This window comes from Rutilus rutilus (assembly GCF_951802725.1).
Source record: "Rutilus rutilus genome assembly, chromosome: 21".
Classification (NCBI taxonomy): domain Eukaryota; kingdom Metazoa; phylum Chordata; class Actinopteri; order Cypriniformes; family Leuciscidae; genus Rutilus; species Rutilus rutilus.
In genome coordinates this window covers 30874045-30893141 of record NC_140226.1, presented here as the reverse complement: position 1 = coordinate 30893141, position 19097 = coordinate 30874045, and the positions used below count along the sequence as shown (strand labels likewise).

At 37.0% G+C, this 19097-nt stretch overlaps 2 protein-coding genes across 10 annotated transcripts in view; both read left to right on the top strand.

The window, feature by feature from the left end:
* Positions 1–4369, top strand: part of smoc1 (SPARC related modular calcium binding 1) — a 54765-nt gene extending 50396 nt beyond the window's left edge. For 7 of the 9 annotated variants that reach the window (XM_084393566.1, XM_084393565.1, XM_084393564.1 and 4 more), the window contains one exon: positions 2520–4369. In XM_084393566.1, the coding sequence (XP_084249692.1) occupies positions 2520–2559 (40 nt within the window). In that variant the 3' untranslated portion in view covers positions 2560–4369. The remainder of the gene's footprint in view (positions 1–2519) is intronic. The other 2 variants (XM_084393560.1, XM_084393562.1) reach the window with 1 other exon arrangement.
* Positions 4370–10939: 6570 nt separating this feature from the next.
* On the top strand, positions 10940–17330 carry slc2a1c (solute carrier family 2 member 1c). Its single transcript, XM_084394227.1, has 11 exons — positions 10940–11040; positions 12046–12083; positions 12250–12348; positions 12926–13086; positions 13895–14135; positions 14255–14417; positions 14544–14728; positions 15572–15676; positions 16186–16287; positions 16367–16570; positions 16658–17330. The coding sequence occupies exons 2-11, from the start codon at positions 12069–12071 to the stop codon at positions 16835–16837; spliced, it is 1455 nt and encodes a 484-aa protein (XP_084250353.1). The 5' UTR covers positions 10940–11040; positions 12046–12068; the 3' UTR covers positions 16838–17330.
* Positions 17331–19097: the final 1767 nt, after the last annotated feature.

Genomic DNA, 19097 nt, shown 5'->3' with positions numbered 1-19097 from the left:
TCTTTTGAAAAAGTATCTATTCTACAAGCTAATAGCTAAAGACATTGAAGCTAAGGGGGTGATTCTAGCAATCAGGGTGAGAACAATGAGTGATCCTATAGCTAAGCTAGTCAATTCTGCAGGGACTCGAAATAGTTACAAAATAGTTTGTATTGATTAATTTACATGTGCGAACCAATTGACTAGAATGAATCAGACAAACTTTCCAGAGAAAGGACCGCATGTAGCGTGTAAAACCTCACTTCAGTTCACTTTAAAGCTATAGCGCAAGACTTTAAAAAGTAATGTAGGTATTCTTATGCTTCTGAAAAAGTGAAAAGTGCATTATGGAACTGTGGCCTCTCTATCACCATCAGTGGTTGAAAATACATCTGTGGTTTTTCATATGACAGGTCTGTCATTCTACTCCAAGACCCCGTGACATTAAATAGAAAGTCCAACAAGATGAAACATTTCTTGAAGTAAGTTTCATACGTCACACTATAATAGCCGGACCTTCTTTTCTTTACTTACTGTACAGACATGATGTAAGCATTCAAGGACAGATGACATAAATCTGTAATTTCCTGCCAAATCCAGCTCAAAATGTAAATCATTATTGTAGGCTTAACGTAGAGAATCGGGGTACACACAAAAAGCCAAACGTCCTCCGCTGTACACCTTTAAATTTAGCAGAGACACTTTTAGTCAGGTAATCCCAAGGTTGTGGTTTCAACTAAAGCTAAAAGTATGCTTTGGTTTTTCCGTTCGCTAGGGTATGTGTACAGTGCACGTGATGTAAATGTCATCATCAGCGTAAGTACGTGTATACTGCATGCATGCAGCCCTTTTTTCTTTTTTTTTCTTTTTTTTTTTCCGAATAAGTCTTGAATTGTTTTGCATTAATTAGGTGGTCTGCAAGGTGGCAACACTGGCAGGCCATGTTTTACAGTTGAAAAGGGATGGAGCTGTCTGTGTGTTACAATGCAGCAGCGCATTAGAACGGTGGTTAACTTACGTGTACAACAAGTTGTTTGAAACTTTTTGTACATCCAGTATAATCAAACATATCTTGTGGAGCGCTCTCGGAGTATGCATTTATTTGTAATATTAACTGTTGGAAATGGAGCGTAAAAGTGGAATTCAAAGATTTCTTATCCTGCTGCGCCCTCTATAGGCCATGATCAGCAGCTAGTCGACCTCAAGCTTACTGCATTAAAGTCAACTAGTCTGTGCAATCTCTAATTGGCAGTAGTACTTCCTGTACTTGCAGCAATAACAGCAGCAGCAACACATCTATTCCACCAAAACCAAATATATCAACATTGTCACATCCATTACCATGCCAGTCACTCCGAGAGTTGTCATGACAGAACTATAGTTTAACTGAGTAAATCTTTTTATCAGTCATAAGTTCTGGAAAGGCAATGCACTCGGCTGTATGCATACTGTACGCTACTGTAAGCATTCGTGTAAAAACTGAAGTATACTTTAGGCTTAAGTTTGTGCAAGTAATAAATTCAGCATAGGTGATAAAACAGGTCTGTTCCTTTTGGGTGTCCACCTGCATTTCCCCACCCCCAAATGCCTGCTGTTGACCTCACACATACACACACACACACACACACATCTGATGGACTCTCCAGGGCCCGGGACCCCCCTCCGCCTGTCAGTCCCTTCCCCCATGGGGTAGGGGAGGGGGTTCTTCACTGGAACTCTTGTACTCCCTTCTACAGCGGCCATCTGCAAGCAATCTGTCTGTGTTACCCATCTCCCAAGTTCCTCTCTGATTGATAGCCCCAAAAGGAGTCCTATGGCCCAAACTGTGGACACCAAATGTCCCTGTTCCCAATGCCATCATGATCCAATTACTCGCCACATCAGTCCGTTATGGTTTACTGTACCGTACATGGCGTGAACTAAATACCCTCTCTGTCGCATGTTGGGTTACTTTTTATACTGAGAAGCAGCAATTTGCATGAATCACCAATGATTTGTGGGCTAATGTCAAACGTCCCAGCCTCAAAGGCAAAATGGATAAGTGAGAGAATTTAAGACAAGGAGGTAGCAGTAGAGAAAGAATTGCACATCAGCCGCAGGGGAAGTGTCTGTTTCCCAATGACTTTGGAAAGAGAACAAACACGGCCTCTTATCCTTCCAACAACATAACGATTCTCGCGTAAGCACAACATAATTTGAAGGAAGCCAGTGCATCTTTGGAGCTGACATTGAACATATCATCTTGAATGCATTTGGTGCATCTGGAGATGTTCTGCTCGCAGACAAAGCCTACACATCCAACCATGTTGTTTGCCCCATATCTCTCTTCCTATTTGTCATGTGCGTGTGTGAGATCGCAGACAAGATCTAGGGTGCATGTATGTGCGCATATGTGAACGTGTGCATGCATGAGCGCAGATAATCTCAAGAATGCTGCCGTCTTGTCACGCTATGGCTGTGTTTTGGCGCATCTGCAGGCCAGCAAGCTGAGCGCAAACACCTCGCCGCTCACCTGTCTCACCACACTGTCTGTTTTCCAGTAGGTCGTCTGGTCTGAAGACAGAAAGTTCCAGAAGATGAGGCAGTAGCACGAAGCACAGTGGGAAGGCATCTGTTCACTGCTGGAAGAGTACAACGAAGGATTCTGAGAAATTATTAAGAGGTTCCTCAAGAAAAAAAATTATATCATGGAGCCAAAATATTTGCACTTTCTCCTCCCATTGTTAGGCATTTTATAATGTCATTTGTTTGTGTTGTAAACGTTTTATTAATATGACTTAAAGATTGGCAAAAACTTATGTCAGAGAACACAGACTGTAAGTGTTGAACAATTATCTGCTACCGTCCACATTTTCAGCACATCCACACTCACTGCTAATCCAGACAGTATTATGTAGTTGTTTTTGAATGTGTCATTTTTGAATGTCAATTCAAAAATAGAACAAAAAGCAAGCATTCCATTTTGAAACAAGCTTGTCTTTAAATGTCTTCTGTTTTCTGTTGTTTATGAAAATCTCCATTCAACCAATATGTTTGCTCCTTTGGTCACCTTGGCAACGGAACTAATGGAGCATTAGTGAAAAAGAAGTGGAGTGAATTATTTTCTGTCAACAAACATTAGCTACGGTCTCTCAGTCTTGCACCTCAGGACACTAGTAATGTACACCCAACCATCACCTGAGAATTAGCAGTAAATTCTACATGGTTTGTTCAGAAGTCAAAGGTCAAAAACACTATCACGCAAAATTAGTTGTGTAAATGTCACGAAACACTTAGCTTAGCTTTGCTTTCTTCAAATGGATTATTCAGTAAGTATGGTGTGTCTCACATACTGAACAACTGGTGTTGCTTTTTCACAATGTTTTATCATATCTTGAACATTACATACAACATTAGATAGTACCGGGTTTTCCAATTGCTATAGACTGATAAATGCACGCAACTGGCCTAGTTTAGGATCCATATTTATAATATCCTTTCATAAGAAATACTTGAGTGTAACATTTTTCCATATATCAGTTCTTGGCATACACTAACAGACAATACCCTAGGTAATACCATGTTTTTTTTTGTTGGTTTTTTTACATGTTCCATGGTATTCCTTGAAAAAATTACAATGTAATCATTCAGTACCACTGTATTTTTATTTTTTACCATGGTATTTCCACAGTTTTTTTTTTTTTTTCACATTTTCTTCTCTGGCTAGAAGAGGATTTTCTAAATCTGGAGGTTCATGTAGCTCTTACTATAAATGGAGTGTGTTCGAAAGCAATTTTTTTCTCAGCCAATGTAATCAGTTGTGTAGTAGTTATGTTGCAGCAACGAATACGAGAAAAGGGTAATTGATTAAATAAGAAATAAATAGATGTATTTACATTGACTCAAAATAACATTCTATGTCATCTTTTACTGGGCTTTGGAAATGATCATTTCTTGTCCATTCCAAAAGCGATACTTTCGACGTCTTGCAAGAAAACAATAAAAATAGAGATATATAAATATATTTACCCCTTATTTCTTTTCGATAACTTTCTACTTTAGGAAAGATGTGTTTGTTTTGTTTGTGTGCGTGCGTGCGTGCGTGTGTGTGTGTGTGTGTTACATGTACTTGGAAGCCATTACTTTGGCTTAAAAATTAAAATAGTCAAGTTGTAAATATTTACATATGTGCTTTTTTGGGCTTTTCTCCAATTCAATCTTAAAACATTGTTTAGCAAACTCTGAAACAATGTAAACATCAATTAGATTATATCTTAGAGTAAATAATTGTAAGTAGACTGTTTTGCTCTCATCATGTCTGTTTTTTATTTTGTTTTTTTTCGAAGTCTGTTCAACACAATGTAAAAAATGACAGCCAGTGACAATACACATTTAAAAAATTCTAACTGTGTCCATTTGTTGGTGTTTTTTTTTATTTATTTTTTTTTTTTTATCTGATAATGTACATCTTTTGCTTATTGGAGTTTAAATCATATATTACCTTGTGAAAAAGACATACACTTTAGCATACTTTTAAAATGAAGTACATTTAAATTATATTAACTTTATCATATAACACTACAGTCATGTTACTAATCAAGTACTTCACATGTGTTTTAATATGTTAGTCAACACATCATAATAAGAGTTGCACTTTATTTTACAGTACGTGTACTTACATGTACTTACCTTAGAGTAAGTTGTCATTTTTCACAAGGCTTTGTCCTAAACTTTAATTTGATGAAATTAACCTCTTATTTACTTTTAAATTATTTTAAAAAGCAATTTTTTATATAAGAATTTAAATCTTGTTTTTTTCTCTCTCTCTCTTTCATCAGTTCAGGATGTATTAACCAGAATTTTCAATGTCAAGTGTGTTTTAAGCAGGCCTGAAGGTTTAATGGTTCACATTCAGTCATCATTCTGAAACGGGGTATGTCAATAGTAGTCCTGGGAGAACTGAGTTTTTGAATAGAGAAGTAAACACACCCTTGTTCACAGCTGCCGCCCATTTTCTCTTTTACGCCCACCTGAAACGCAGGTCTGTGCGTCCCATGAAGTACTTCCAGACCTCAGCTGAGGCCTCGTCACAATTTAAATGTTTCAAATCGTTTGAGCTGTAATCACGGCCAATCAAACGAGGCAGCCAATCTGGAGAGAGGCAAAGATTACTGTTAATATCACAGATAGACAGAAGGTGCCTCAAAAGAAAGGTATTTAGAATGGGAATGGGCCTAAACCAGTCGCCCAACCACCGAATTGGCCTAAACCATCGCCATTCGAAGGTCCACTGCAAAGAAAAGGCCACATGTTCAGAATTGTACGGAATGGCGATGAAAGCGAGAAGTTCTATAAAAGAGGCAACTCCCTGTTCCCAGGTGCACAACTGATCAGATGTCTGCTGATATCGAACAAGGACAGATCCAAAGAGGATGTGAGATCATTGTTGAAATGCAGTAGAGCATTGAGGCACCAAAGTTTGATCTTCCCTTGGAAGCAGAAGCACACACACACAAGGAGATAAGTTCTTGAAGACGAGGGTGGTGTCAGAGGTGGGGTCAAGGATTTTGGTGATAGCGGGGGTGGAGAAATGAAATAAGGGTTGTAAAGCAGCTGGGATGCATGTGTCTAACACGGACACATGTGGCATTTGACTTTCAGTGTGAAGTTCAAAAGAATTTTCTAATGACGCAGCTGCTTAGGGATGTGTACATGAAAGAGTGTGTGTGTGTGTGGGTGCTTTGCGGAGGAGGATAATAGATTTCCATTGTTCTTAAGAAACCTATTGACTATTGAAACCAAAAAAAACATTGGAATTACTTAGAAATGCTGTTAATTAACTTCAGTCATACTTTATTCATTACAATATCAATTAAGTGTTCATTTATTACCATCGAGTTCACATAATGAAGGAAAAAAGTACATAATTATGTACTGAAAGTAGCCATTTAGAAGACAACTATCCATAGAATCCTACAGTACATTTATTACAGGTTATGGTCCCTTATGGAATCAAATCAGCAACCTTCAGATTACACCACTTTATACTTTAACGTATGACATTTTTTGGTTGTAAAACATATACACTACACTGATTTTTGTTATTTTTTTTATTTAAAAAATGGCTGTATATATCATTTCCTCTTAAATTATATTAAAATGACAATTTTAAATGTTTTTATATGTTGGTTTGACTTATTGATCATATAATTTTTTTTACAATGTGCCTTGTGAAGGGACAAAAATGACTTGATTTCATAGAATCATTTATGCAAGATGTTAGGTTTAAAACAATAGCCTAATAGCTTATAAGATTAGCCTATTTTTTTATTAAAACAAAGCATAACTTTAGACGTTCTACTATAAGTAACTTTGCAACATGTCAACTAACTCTCATTAGAGTATTAATAGACTGTTTGCTTATTATCTGCTAACTCTTTATTATGATGCTCCTCAGACATTCTGCTATACGTATCTTTGCAAATACATGCCAACTTATACTATACTGACCCAAACCTAACAGTCTACTAATATTCTAATGAGATTTAGTTGACATGTAGTTGTATTTATAGTTAGTAGAATGTTTAAAGTGGACGACTGAAATAAAGATTTAGAGACAAGGAACATTTAATAAAACCAACAACATTATTGAATTCTTTGCAAATATTTTAGGTGTATATTGAGTGTATATTATATGGGTTTGGACAAAATCCAGAATTTAAATCTCCTTTTAAATTAATGAATTAGAATCAAATTGGCCACAAGCCATAAGTTGAATTAGAATGACAGAAACACAAGAGGAACATTAGAATTGTATTAGTCCAGTGTTTTTTTTTTTTTGTTGGCTGATTATGCCTATTTAGTTGCAAAATGCATGTTATTTGAAGACTTTTTGGGTAAATTAGACCATCTGTTCTTTGAAAGAGTGTTCTTTCTTTCATAATAAGCTGAAAGTCTGATAGAAAAATAAAGTTAAAGAGGTTTCAGCAGTCTAGTGTGAGCTACGAAAACAGTTTTTTACTGTATTTCAATGGACTAAAGAAAAATAACCAGATTTGATTAAAAGAAATGGACCGGTATAATGCGTTTTATGCAATATTTTGAAGGAGTCAGTCCAAATGTTTTGATTCACTAGTGTGAAATAAGGATCTTACATAAGCAGTTCCACACATGTGCAAAACTCTGTAAGCCATTATAAAGCACATTAGAGCTCGTGGAGGGGAGTCATTTAGACAATGATGCACTTAATAGTTAAAGCAAAATACCTTGTGAAATTAGAAAGGGGCATGTTAGGTCTAGCAGTGTGAAACATTTGTGTGTAACACACTGCTGTCTGTCTGTCTGGAGCAGCACCTGCCTAACAGGCCATGCTCTCCAGGGTCAGGGGTCACCTGCCAGGAGGCCTAAGACTGAGGTCAAAGGTCATATCCCAGACAGGCGTGATGTGTGATTGAGAACACAGCTGGGCTAATCAGGGCAGGTGTCTGTCCTTTTTTATCCTTCATCTTGAGCTACGCATCCGAATGGAACAGTACTGCTTACTGTGTATGGATGGATGGATGGATGGATGGATGGATGGATGGATGGATGGATGGATGGATGGATGGATTCATCGCACTGGAAATGGAGTTCAAGTTAAACATTATTTGTATAAATTCATCTTGCACCTTTTGTGCTATAGACATGATACATGATATAATGAAAACTTATAAACAAACTTTTTTTTTTTCCTGGCGTCCGATAAAACAGGTGGAAAAGTCAGAGCTATACTGTAGCCTTGTGGTCAGGTGCAGCAGCAGCATCCATGACCTGAGTTCCAGTCCGGCGTCCCCATAAAATATATATATATATATATATTTATAAAATCTTATTTAGTTTTGGTGTACTAGAATAACTAAAAATAAAAATAAACAAAATGATCTGTTTGTGATGGAGAGCTAATTTAACACATTTAATACACGCTCGTTTGGGATTTACACTCTTTTGGATTCAGTTTTGGAACATCTGTATTTTATTATATTTTGGATTGGAAGAAACTTCTGATTGTCTCAAATTTTACTGCAATGGATAAACAATTTTATCAGCACTGCCAGTTTGTAAAAAAATGGAAAATGTTTTCTGCTGATGAATTTCAGTAATTTCTGTAGTTAAAAAAAAAGAAGAAAAAAAAAGGATTGTGTATAGGCCAGATGTTTTTGATCACATAATCCACTCTCATTGCAAATCACTAACTTTAGTCCAGCTTCATTCTAAATACAATGAGTAGTGCTACAAACTCTAAATTAAAGAATTTTTATTTACTTTATTTTTAGTTCTTATGTTGATGATCATAAACAAGAAAAGCTCATTTATGAAATGTACTTTATGGTTAAAGATGGAATTATTAAAATTGAATAACAGCAACTTTACTGTAGATCTGTGGCAGTATTTATAGAAGGGCAAGTCATTCTGTGTGAACGTAGGCCCCCTGTTGGGGGACAATTGAAAAAACATGCGTCCAATTTTACTTTTGGCCTCTGATAGGAGAATGAAAGTCAAAGTAACATTGAGTTAAAATATCCACTTTCTCAAAACGCCTTGAAATGAAATCAGTGAAGCAGTTAAATTAGAATTTTATTTCAAGCAATCTAAGCACAATGAAACAGGAGAGCAGCCGGATGACGTGGTTTCTGCGCTAACAGCAGTGAGTCACATGCTTCGCTGAGGTTTACCTGGAACTCAGCACCCCTGAGGGCACACAGAGGGCACTCTGACTTTATAGTGTTTTCACCCACTTTTATTGTCCTGCTGTTTCTGCCCACTTGTGATGTGGTCTGTGCGCAGGAATGCCTCTTCACCTCTCTTCATTATCCCACTGTGTTTGGCCTCCCCTTTTTATTCTCTTGGATTGGTTGCTCATAATTATGAAGTACCCTGGGAATTCTTCGCCTCCCAATTGGCTTCATTTCCTCAGTGCATATGAAGTGTACAGTAAATCATGATCTGAAGTCTTAATGAGTAGATAAATCTGGCTACAGATGAAGCAGCCCACATGTTCAACTCCAATTGGTTTGTTCTCTATATGGCAGGTTTTTTTTCACACTATAAGGATTCCTTGTCTCAGATTGAACACTTAAGTATAATTTAGGAAAAGATAAATGAGTGATGTGTAGGAGTCTAGATGGAGATATATTACTCATGCATTACAGCACATGGGGATTTTAACTTTTGCAAATGCAAATTTGAAACGTGTTTGGGGTGCTTCTGTTCTTTTATTATACAAGGAGTCTTGAATGTATGTTACTACTCATTATTAAGATTTACCTTTTTTTTTTTTATTTATCAAATAAATAATCTAAAACTGCAGGAGCGCACGGAGGCGGCATTCTCAAAGTCCATGTCCAGATGGCTATTTCACTATTTGACCCCTCAGAGTTAAATGTAGCCAAAGAACAGCCAGACAAGATATTAATGGGTTTCTGGCCAAAAAAAGCTGATGTATTGCATGTTATTGAGTCATGATGGATGTATATATTGAATCATGTATATATACTGTAGTTGTACCATCTGACATGGAAAGTGTAACCTGCCTTTCACTCTGCCACAAGGATCAGTTGGGGTCGTCTGGATGATGCCTTATAATGTTTACTGTTATTACCTGTTATGTCAATTCATAATATGGTTTCAGTTGTGCCACCCTGACATACAAGTTTTTCAGTTATCTCAACAGCTTTAAAACTACTGATATTTATCAAATTTGTTTATATGAAAGGTTTTAAACCTAAAATGATGCCATATAGTATTTCTAATTGTTTATTGTTAAGACACGATTTTAAATCGTTTCTTAGTCTGTTTATTTGTTCGGAAAGTTGCACCACCTGACATTTTGGGGGTTTAAGATAACAAAAAATGTAAAATGATTTTAATATTTTAATGTTTTAATAATAATGTATATATATTACTGATTAAAGTGGTATATGTCAAGAATTGATCAAATTTATCAAACAGGTAATGCAGAAGTTCATCTGCCTAGAACAGCAACAAATAAAAATTGAGAGATGAATCAAAATGAATGGGCACTGTTGACAGAACATATTGAATTTCAAACATTAATTTGGCAAAATTTTGTTTTGCACTTCAACAGTACAAAAATTGTCATTGTTCAACAGTGAAATGAAAACAACTTTGAAACATTTGCATACATTGCAAATGAAGCGGTTCAAACACTCACACATTAACTGAACTAAACCCTAAAGGTTGTGAATTGTTGCATGCTCATGTGAAATGCATGAGACCTATACGCACTCACTCATAGACGCACAATAATACTTATGCAATAATCATACAGCTCTGCTGACTGTGTTACAGTGGTTGAAGCAAAGTCTGACACTACAAAAAAAAAAATTCTACCTCAATATAGACAATACATAGACAACTAATATAGTTTGTCTGTCAATTACATATCAAACAATATTGCTGTGCATAAATACTGACTTTATTTATGCTGTAGTTGTTTTACGGATGTCATGAGGTTAGTTATATGTTGTGTGATGATGTTAGCTCATCTTTTTTACTTAATGGTTGTCACCATTATTGAGATTTTTGTCTATGTATGTTTTAGCAAACCTGATGTATTGATAAAACACCAGATGTGTAAATCAAATGTGTTTTGAGGCAAAATATATCTTATGCTGGCCTGGTCAAAAGGCCCAGAGCTCCATGAGCAGTGAAGGTTCATTGCTGCAATTCCATCAGACTCAGCTCAAATTCACCAGGCCGGTGTGACTTCATTGCGGCTCTCAGGGGTCCCAGAGACGGTGGTGTGAGTCTCGGTATGTGCAGGGGTGTGAGGGACGGCTCACCGTAGGTGGAAGGGGGAGGAAAAAGAGAAGGGTGTGGGGGGTTTCAGAGACAGTTTGGGATAGATGGATGCCATTCTGCAGAACGCCGGTCACCTGTGCTTCAGTGAGGTGTAATTTCATGGATGAAGTCAAGACATACACAAGAGGTGCCAGGGAACAGTGAGGACATTTTTGAGCCACTGTCAGCCATTTCTGAGCAGAGCTGTTGGCATCCGTAACCGATCCCGACTGTTACGCGCCGGTAAGCGATATGTTATTTTGTTATTGAAGAGAACTTGTCAGCACAAATACTTCATATACTTTTTTGGGGGGAATAAAAACATCAACTCTGTATGTTATAAAATGAAGTGATATTAGACATTTGAATAGTTGGAACTGCTAACTCCACAGTGCTTCTGATGCTCATGTTACACTGTGAAAAAAAACCTTATTAGAGTAGATTTTACAAGTCTTTCTACTTCAAAATTTCTTTTTTTATATAAGTTATACAAGATTCAACTTATTTTCTAAGTCAGTTTAATGTAATTTAAGTTGAAATTACTTCAACATCCAAGTTGACTGTACTTAATTTAAGGCAGCAACTTTTCTTACAGTGAATGCTTTACTTGCAGATTTGTGATATTTACTAGCCATTTTGATCGAAAATTGTTTCTACACACTTTTTTTTTCTATGCACACATCACATGATGGGTGTAAGTAGTCCACTTTAGGTAAGTTAACGGAACCCATGTGCAATTTATTTAATCCAAACATGAACAAAATAAACAAACGCTTGGCCAGACACATAAAACTCCCCAAATAGTGGTTACACGAACAAAGCTAGACAAGATACAATGGAAACATGAGGGCTATTTATACAACAAGACTAATGACTAACAAGAAACACCTGTGAGCAATAAAGACGATCGACCATTCAAAACATACGACAAGGGAAGCACAAGATATGATCACATGAGGGCAAGGAATCACATGACATGGAACCAGGAAGCATGACAGTGAGAATTACAAAATAAAAGACATGAGACATGAAAGTGATAACAAAACCCAAAACCAACCCTGACAATGGCAATGAATGAACTTAAAAATCATTCAATAAATATTGCATTATATTTCAGCTAAGCAACCACTTGAGCATCTTTAAATGTTGGACCATTTTCATTAGTAATTTGTTTTCACTTCATAATGCAATTCAAGAAACTCATGCAAAATTCAGTGTAAAAATACATTTTCACCCCCTTCATTTTAGGCGGTGAGATTCATTCAAGGCCGATGACTTTTAAGGAGGTTAGTGCATATCAGTAACTCATTCATTTCACCCTTTATAATAAACTGTAAGCAAGATTAGTTGTATTATACAGTCTATGTACCTGGATATATAGTTCGAGCACTACCAAGAATGCCTTGTATGTGTTTGCCCTGTTGAATCAATAAACCTCATCCTTGGCCTCAGAATCAGCTGACCGTCCCGCTGCTGACCTCCATCGTGGCAGCGGTGCTCGGCTCCCTCCAGATAGGATACCACACAGGCAACATCAATGCCCCTGCCCGAGTGAGTAGAGTTGACTTTGGGGGCCAGCCGCTGGTTAGCATGGTTTCTCAGTTTACATACAAACTTCTCAGGGCCCTCATAAAACACTGAATAAACTTTACCAAGACACAGAATATTTCTCTTCAGCCAGCGTTGGATTTGGATCGCTCCATATTTGCGCACAGGTAGCTATGATGTCTAGCTTGTGTTGATTTATCGTCTGTGTGTGGATATAGTCCAGTTCCCTCCGGTCGCTTTTTCATTATGAAAACATTGGGACTGGTCTCAAGATATTAGTCATGTCTTTCAAGCAGGTGAAATTCAGAGTAAAGTATTAAAATTACAGGCTGCTCTGAGTTTTGGTCAGTGTTAGCATTACGTATGCTGTTTGCTTGTTGATGTATTATGAAGTGTCTGAAATGAAAGTATTGACTATGCCAAATGTTTATACTTAGTGTGTTCATGCAACAGTTTTGCTGAATCAACAATGACTGTGGGACTTTACTGTGTATCATGCAAGTGTGTGTGTGAGAGCATGTAGCAAGTTGTGGTACATGTACTGTATCTTATTTACATCCTTTTGGTTTTCTTCATTGAGGTCATTGAGGAGTTTTTCAACTCAACATGGAGATCCAGACACAATCAGTCAATACCAGAGCACAGTCTCACATTCCTGTGGTCCCTCTCTGTTAGTATTAAGGACTTTGGAGCACTGCTTGGTTCACTTGGGGTCAAAGGTCTTGCTGACACTTTTGGGAGGTGAGAAAACTTGTGCTTCAAGAATAAATAAAAAAAGCCATTTGTGCCTGAATATTTATGTATGTAAGTGTATGTATGTATTTATTTGGATCAAATATTGCAGACATATAGCATTAGGGTTAGTAATGATAAACATCCATACATCCCATTCCATCCATCAGTGAAGAACCCATTGCATTTCTCTTTACAAACATCTTTCTGCTACCATTATGTTTAAAAATATAAAATTCACTTCATGACTCTACAATGTTCACAATTTGTACTTTTGGTTGAACTTTATTTTGATACTCCACTTCAGATATTGTACTAACTATAAGTAACTTTGCAACTGCCTGTCAACTAACTCTCATTTATTTGCAACTACATGTCAACTAACTCATTAGAGTATTAGTAGACTGTTGAGTTAGGGTTATTTAGTAGAATGAGTTGACATGTAATAAATATATAGTCAGTAGAATGTCTGTTTTGGGGAGCATCACAATAAAGTGTTAGCAGATATTAAGCATACAGTCTACTAATACTCTAATGAGAGTTAGTTGACACATGCCTGCAAAGGTACTTGCAGTTAGCAGAATGTATAAAGTGGACTATCAAAATAAAATTTTAAAAGTCATTTCTGTGAATTTTTGTTCCGTAACCCAAATGAAATTCAGAGTGTGAACACATGAAATAGCTAAGTGAGATAGCTACTGATAAAGATAAATTATATTATTGTTAAAGATCAAGTATATTATTAATTGGCCCACCCACAGTGGTAAAGTATGTGAATGCTATTTTGAAATAATTATATCAATACATTTCCTTGCAGGCGTAATGCAATTCTGATAGTGAATGCTTTATCGGTGGTGGGTGCCTGTCTGATGTTCATGAGCAAAGCCACAGCGTCATTTGAAGTGCTTATCGTGGGCCGGCTGATCTTTGGTTTGTTCTGCGGCCTGGTGATGAGTCTGAACCCGCTGTACATCCAGGGTGTCTCGCCCACAAACCTCCGCGGTGCCTTTGCAACGCTGAACCAGGTCTCCTTCGCCTCAGGCATTCTGCTGGGAATGGTGAGACACACCTGCTCCCATTCCGTTTCCAGCTTTGCCCTTAAAAGTTACGTGAATCGTAAATACAGGCCTGGATCTCATCAATGCATGCCTGATGGTTTGCTCTGTGTATATCTCAGGTGGTGGGCTTGGAAACGGTATTGGGTACAGAGAAATACTGGTCCCTGATGTTGTCTCTGTCCCTTATTCCTGCAACGCTCCAGTATATAATCCTTCCTTTTTGCCCTAAAAGCCCCCGCTACCTCTTCATCAACATGGGCAAAGAAAAAGAAGCAGAGGCGGGTGAGTTAGTGACAGTTCCGTTGGGACAGAATGTTGACTCATGACTCACTTAGAACAGAAGTAAACATGTTGAACCTAGTGTGAAGAGAAGTTTGATCCAGCATCCTCCTTTCTTTCTTTTGTCAGCCCTGAGAAAACTTCGGGGAAATCCAGAGATGGTGATGAAAGAAATGGAGGAGATGAGAGAGGAAGCAGCCCATAGTGAAACAGGAGTGACTGTGAGAGAATTCCTCAAGAAGCGGCGCTACAGACAGCCGATAATACTTGTGCTCATCATAAACCTGGGCAGCCAGTTATCTGGATTCAATGCGGTTGGTGTTCCAATTGAACAATCATTCCTTTGCCTGAATGTACATCACTGCAATATCTGATTTAAACATGATCATATTTCATTTTTCTAGGCAACACTTTGAGTTATGATTCATGATTTATTTAACTTTTTTTTTTTTATTCCTCTTTCCATATCTCCATGAATCTAATGGTGATGGCAAATTCAATAGATGGGGCTGAAAATATTTCAAGGCTTGAATTACACACTATTTTTGTATCTGATTTAGTTGACACTTTTTGAGTATTAGCAAAATTCCCTTGTACTTGAACATTTTTCTAGTCCTGTTACCCATTTTGTCCAATGTCACTAGAACAAGTGATGTATTCCATATTGTAGCCAATTCCGGTAACACTTTATTTTGATGGTCCCTTTTGAACATGCTGTTGACTATAAGTAACTTTGCAACTATATGTCAACTAACTTTCACTGGAGTATAAGTAGACTGTCTGCTTAATATCTTAAAACACTTTATTGTGACGCTCCTCTAACAGACACTCTACTGACTATAAGTAATTTTGCAACTACATGTCAACTTAATCTAACCCTAACCCTACCAGTCTATTAATACTTAACTTACACTCTAATGAGAGTTAGTAGACATGTAGGTGCAACGTTACTTATAGTCAACAGAATGTGTTAAAGGGACCATCAAAATAAAGTGAAACCCCAATTCCACTAAAGTTCTTTTCATCAAGAATCTAATCTCAAATTAGAACGAGCTGAATGTGCTTATAATGTTTTTTCACATGGATTCTCCAAAGGGTTTGCAAGCAAAGTAAAATTGCCCAGAATAACTATTCCTCATGTCTTACTTTTCTTCCAGATCATAAATTATTCTACAAAAATGTTTGCCCAGTCCAATTTTGATGAAGCCAAATATCTGACACTAGGGGTTGGGGCCGTCAATGTGGCATTCACCATAGTAGCAGTGAGTATTCCTTACATGATCTACAAATTCAGTCTGCTGTTATTGGTGATTACTGTAATTAGTTCAAATAATCCTTATTTTATTGTCAGCATTGTTTATCTTTTACTGGCTTATATAGTTTTAGCTGTTCATGTCAAGTCACATTTATTTATATAGTGCTTCATACAATATATATTAAAGCAGCTTCACATTAATAAACAGGAAAATAACAGTGTTAATGTTGTAAAATTCATCAGTTATGAAACAAAATCAATTTCAGCTTTAAAGCAGCTCTATCGAGGACAAGTGGAAATAAAGAGAATCAAACTAAAAGTCTTTGAAAATGAAACCAACACACTGACATAACATGACATTGAATATTAATTGTCTTTTAAATCATTTGATCACGAGATTGTTCATTACATGAAACCTGCTAGTCCTAGAAAAAGTTTATTTGGCCCTTTAAAAGACTTTAAAGGTGAAATATTTAAATAAAAGATTTGTAATATTTTTTTTCCCCTTCTGCAAAGTTCTTTTTGGTGGAGAGAGCGGGACGCAGGAAGTTGTTGCTTGCTGGATTTCTGTCACTAGCGCTCTGCAATCTATTTATGACCATCACATATTCCATAATGGTGAGATTCATTATGTTTCCAAACACCAGAGATGAATCAAAATTCTTGACTTTTACTCGTCTCTCTTCTCAATCCTCAGACCGTGGTTCCAGAGATTCGTAATATTCAGGTGCTGGTGGTTTTCTTCCTGATCTCAGCTTATGAAGTGGGGCCTGGGCCAATCTCTTGGTTCATTGCCGCTGAGCTTTTTGACCAGTCGGCTCGTCCCATTGCCATGGCCTTCACTAGTATGCTTAACTGGGGAGGGAAGTTTGTACTAGCACTGCTCTTTCCACCTCTCCTGGTATGTGCATCTCTTATTTTCAGCACACAAGATCTGTATTGCACATTTATATAATAGTTTACTTCAACAACTGAACCTTGTTTGCAGAAAATGTGTGGGGCGTACGTCTACCTCCTCTTCATGTGTATGGCCTTGCTCGCCTTCACCTACACCATGTTTCGTCTTCCTGAGACCAAGGGACGCACTTTTGATGACATTGCGGCTGAGTTTCGCGGGGCCGAAGGCATTCCACTACATGACAAGACCACATTTAACACTTTTACCTGATCACTTTAAGCTTTTGGGTTATCGGGACCAGTAAACAGTGATCAACTCAAATGCAACTGGTGTGTTTCTGCAACATATTGATATGGTATATCAAGGGTTCTGCGTAGAATATCTAATCAGGAGATGTTAACCAACAACATATTTTCTAAAACACTAAGACGTTTTAAGACAAAACATAAACTTTATACGTTTTTATCGCACTGTGAAATCTCAAAACTCTCTGGTTTGTGCACTCGTGCCAGACATCTACGTGGTAATCCAAGTTTACCAAACAATCTGACTGATGATATCGACGGGTATAATAGCAGCAAAACTACTTGATAAATATTTGTTAGGAAATCCCTGTAAACTGTTTTCGATTTATATGCATCCCCTGAGATATTTGCAATGTGTTTCACTGCAGTCCACAATTTTTTCCCATTTAAACGTTGACAGAACATGTGAATATGATTGTAAACATGAAATAAAAGATTGAGCATTTCAGCATTTTGTTCCAAATTACCGAGAAATGCTACACATTGTTTTAATTTACCTCTCTCATATTTGTCCTTTCTTTCTTTCTTTCTTTCTTTCTTTCTTTCTTTCTTTCTTTCTTTCTTTCTTTCTTTCTTTCTTTCTTTATTTCTTTCTTTCTTTCTTTCTTTCTTTCTTTCTTTGAACTTTCTTTAAATCGGAAACATCCAGAAACCCCACTAACTGAAAAGGTGAAGACATGACATTGTGGACATCTTGTGAACTCAAAGAAAGAAAGAAAAAAGCTCGCTCTCTTGTTGCATGTTGTCATAACAAGCTAATTACAAGATTACAAGAACAGAGAGAATTTCTCGTTAGCAGAACCCATTAAAAACAAATATTAGAACAAACACGGGCTTCACTGTAGAACAATGAAATGCACTCGAAAGAAGCCACAGAGTTTTACAGCTCAATTAAGTAGAGCTGTAAAATATAGCAGCATTTCTTAACAGTCCCTCATAGTCCAATAATGAGAAGCGTTTGAAACTGTCAGCTTTCGTGAGGAGATCCAGTCACTTAGTCATGTGAAGCATGTGCTTGTTATACCTAATCACTTTCCATGAAAATAAGCAGCAAACCGCCAGAGATATTTAATCTAATGTAAACTGCCAGTTAAACAACACTGATCAAAAAACTATGGGTCGCTCAGAGGCCAGACCTTTGAATTTTGGCTTGCACCTGAAATGTCAAGTATACTATATTCTTAAGATAAATAGCAAAAAATTTAAGCAAACAGATTACAAAAAGAAATGAATAAATCAAACAGATTGATGAGACTAGTATCTGGACACTCTCTGCTTGACAATCATCAATCGAACATGTTTTCTGCTTCAAATATTTTACTTGATGTTTTGTTTATTAAACTGTTCACAATCATTCTGTGTTCAGTCATTATTATAGCTGTGTGCTATTTGACTTTTCCCTACAAAATATTTTCCTTACAGCAGAACACACCTGTCATTTTAAATGAAAACAATAGGGGGAGCTCATGACCTATTGTATATTGTTGAACAGCAAATTTAGTGTCCCATTATAATAGATTCTTATCTACAACAGAGTCCAACATAATCTGGACAAATTTAATGTTGATACTTTGTGAATGGCGCATTTTCACAACACTTGTACTTTGGTACAAGCAAGTTTTAGATTTCTCATTGAGTCTGCTAAAAAACAGAGAACAGACTCAGTCGTGGTGATGTCACATCCTGTGTCTCTCCATTAAAGCATGTATGATTTCCTTCTATTTCTGGCATTTCTAGTCCAGCCAGAGAACTAACATGTTTATGCTAATAATCATTAAACTGATAATTCTGCAACATATTTCAGGTAGGATGTCATTAACTTCCTATATCATTGTTTTGGACTTAACTGAAAAAAAAAAAAAAAAAAATTGAACTAATTTATTAATATTTTTCAGAAGCCAATGATGTTACACAGACTCCAATATTATGGGCTTCACAGGGTAAATCTGCACAAATGAACTGCAGTCATACTAAGAGTGCTTCCTATTACTGCATGTACTGGTTCCGACAACGGCAGGGAGAGACAATGAGACTCATTGCGTTCACAATGACAAACAACAATCCAGACTTTGGTGAATTTTCTACAGATAAATACTCGGCTGATAAGACTGTAGCTGAACGTGGATCTTTCACAGTGAGCAAGCTGGAGCCTGACGACAGTGGTGTGTATTTCTGTGCAGTGAGTGAGCACAGTGACACAGACTTGCTCTGCTGCTGTACAAAAA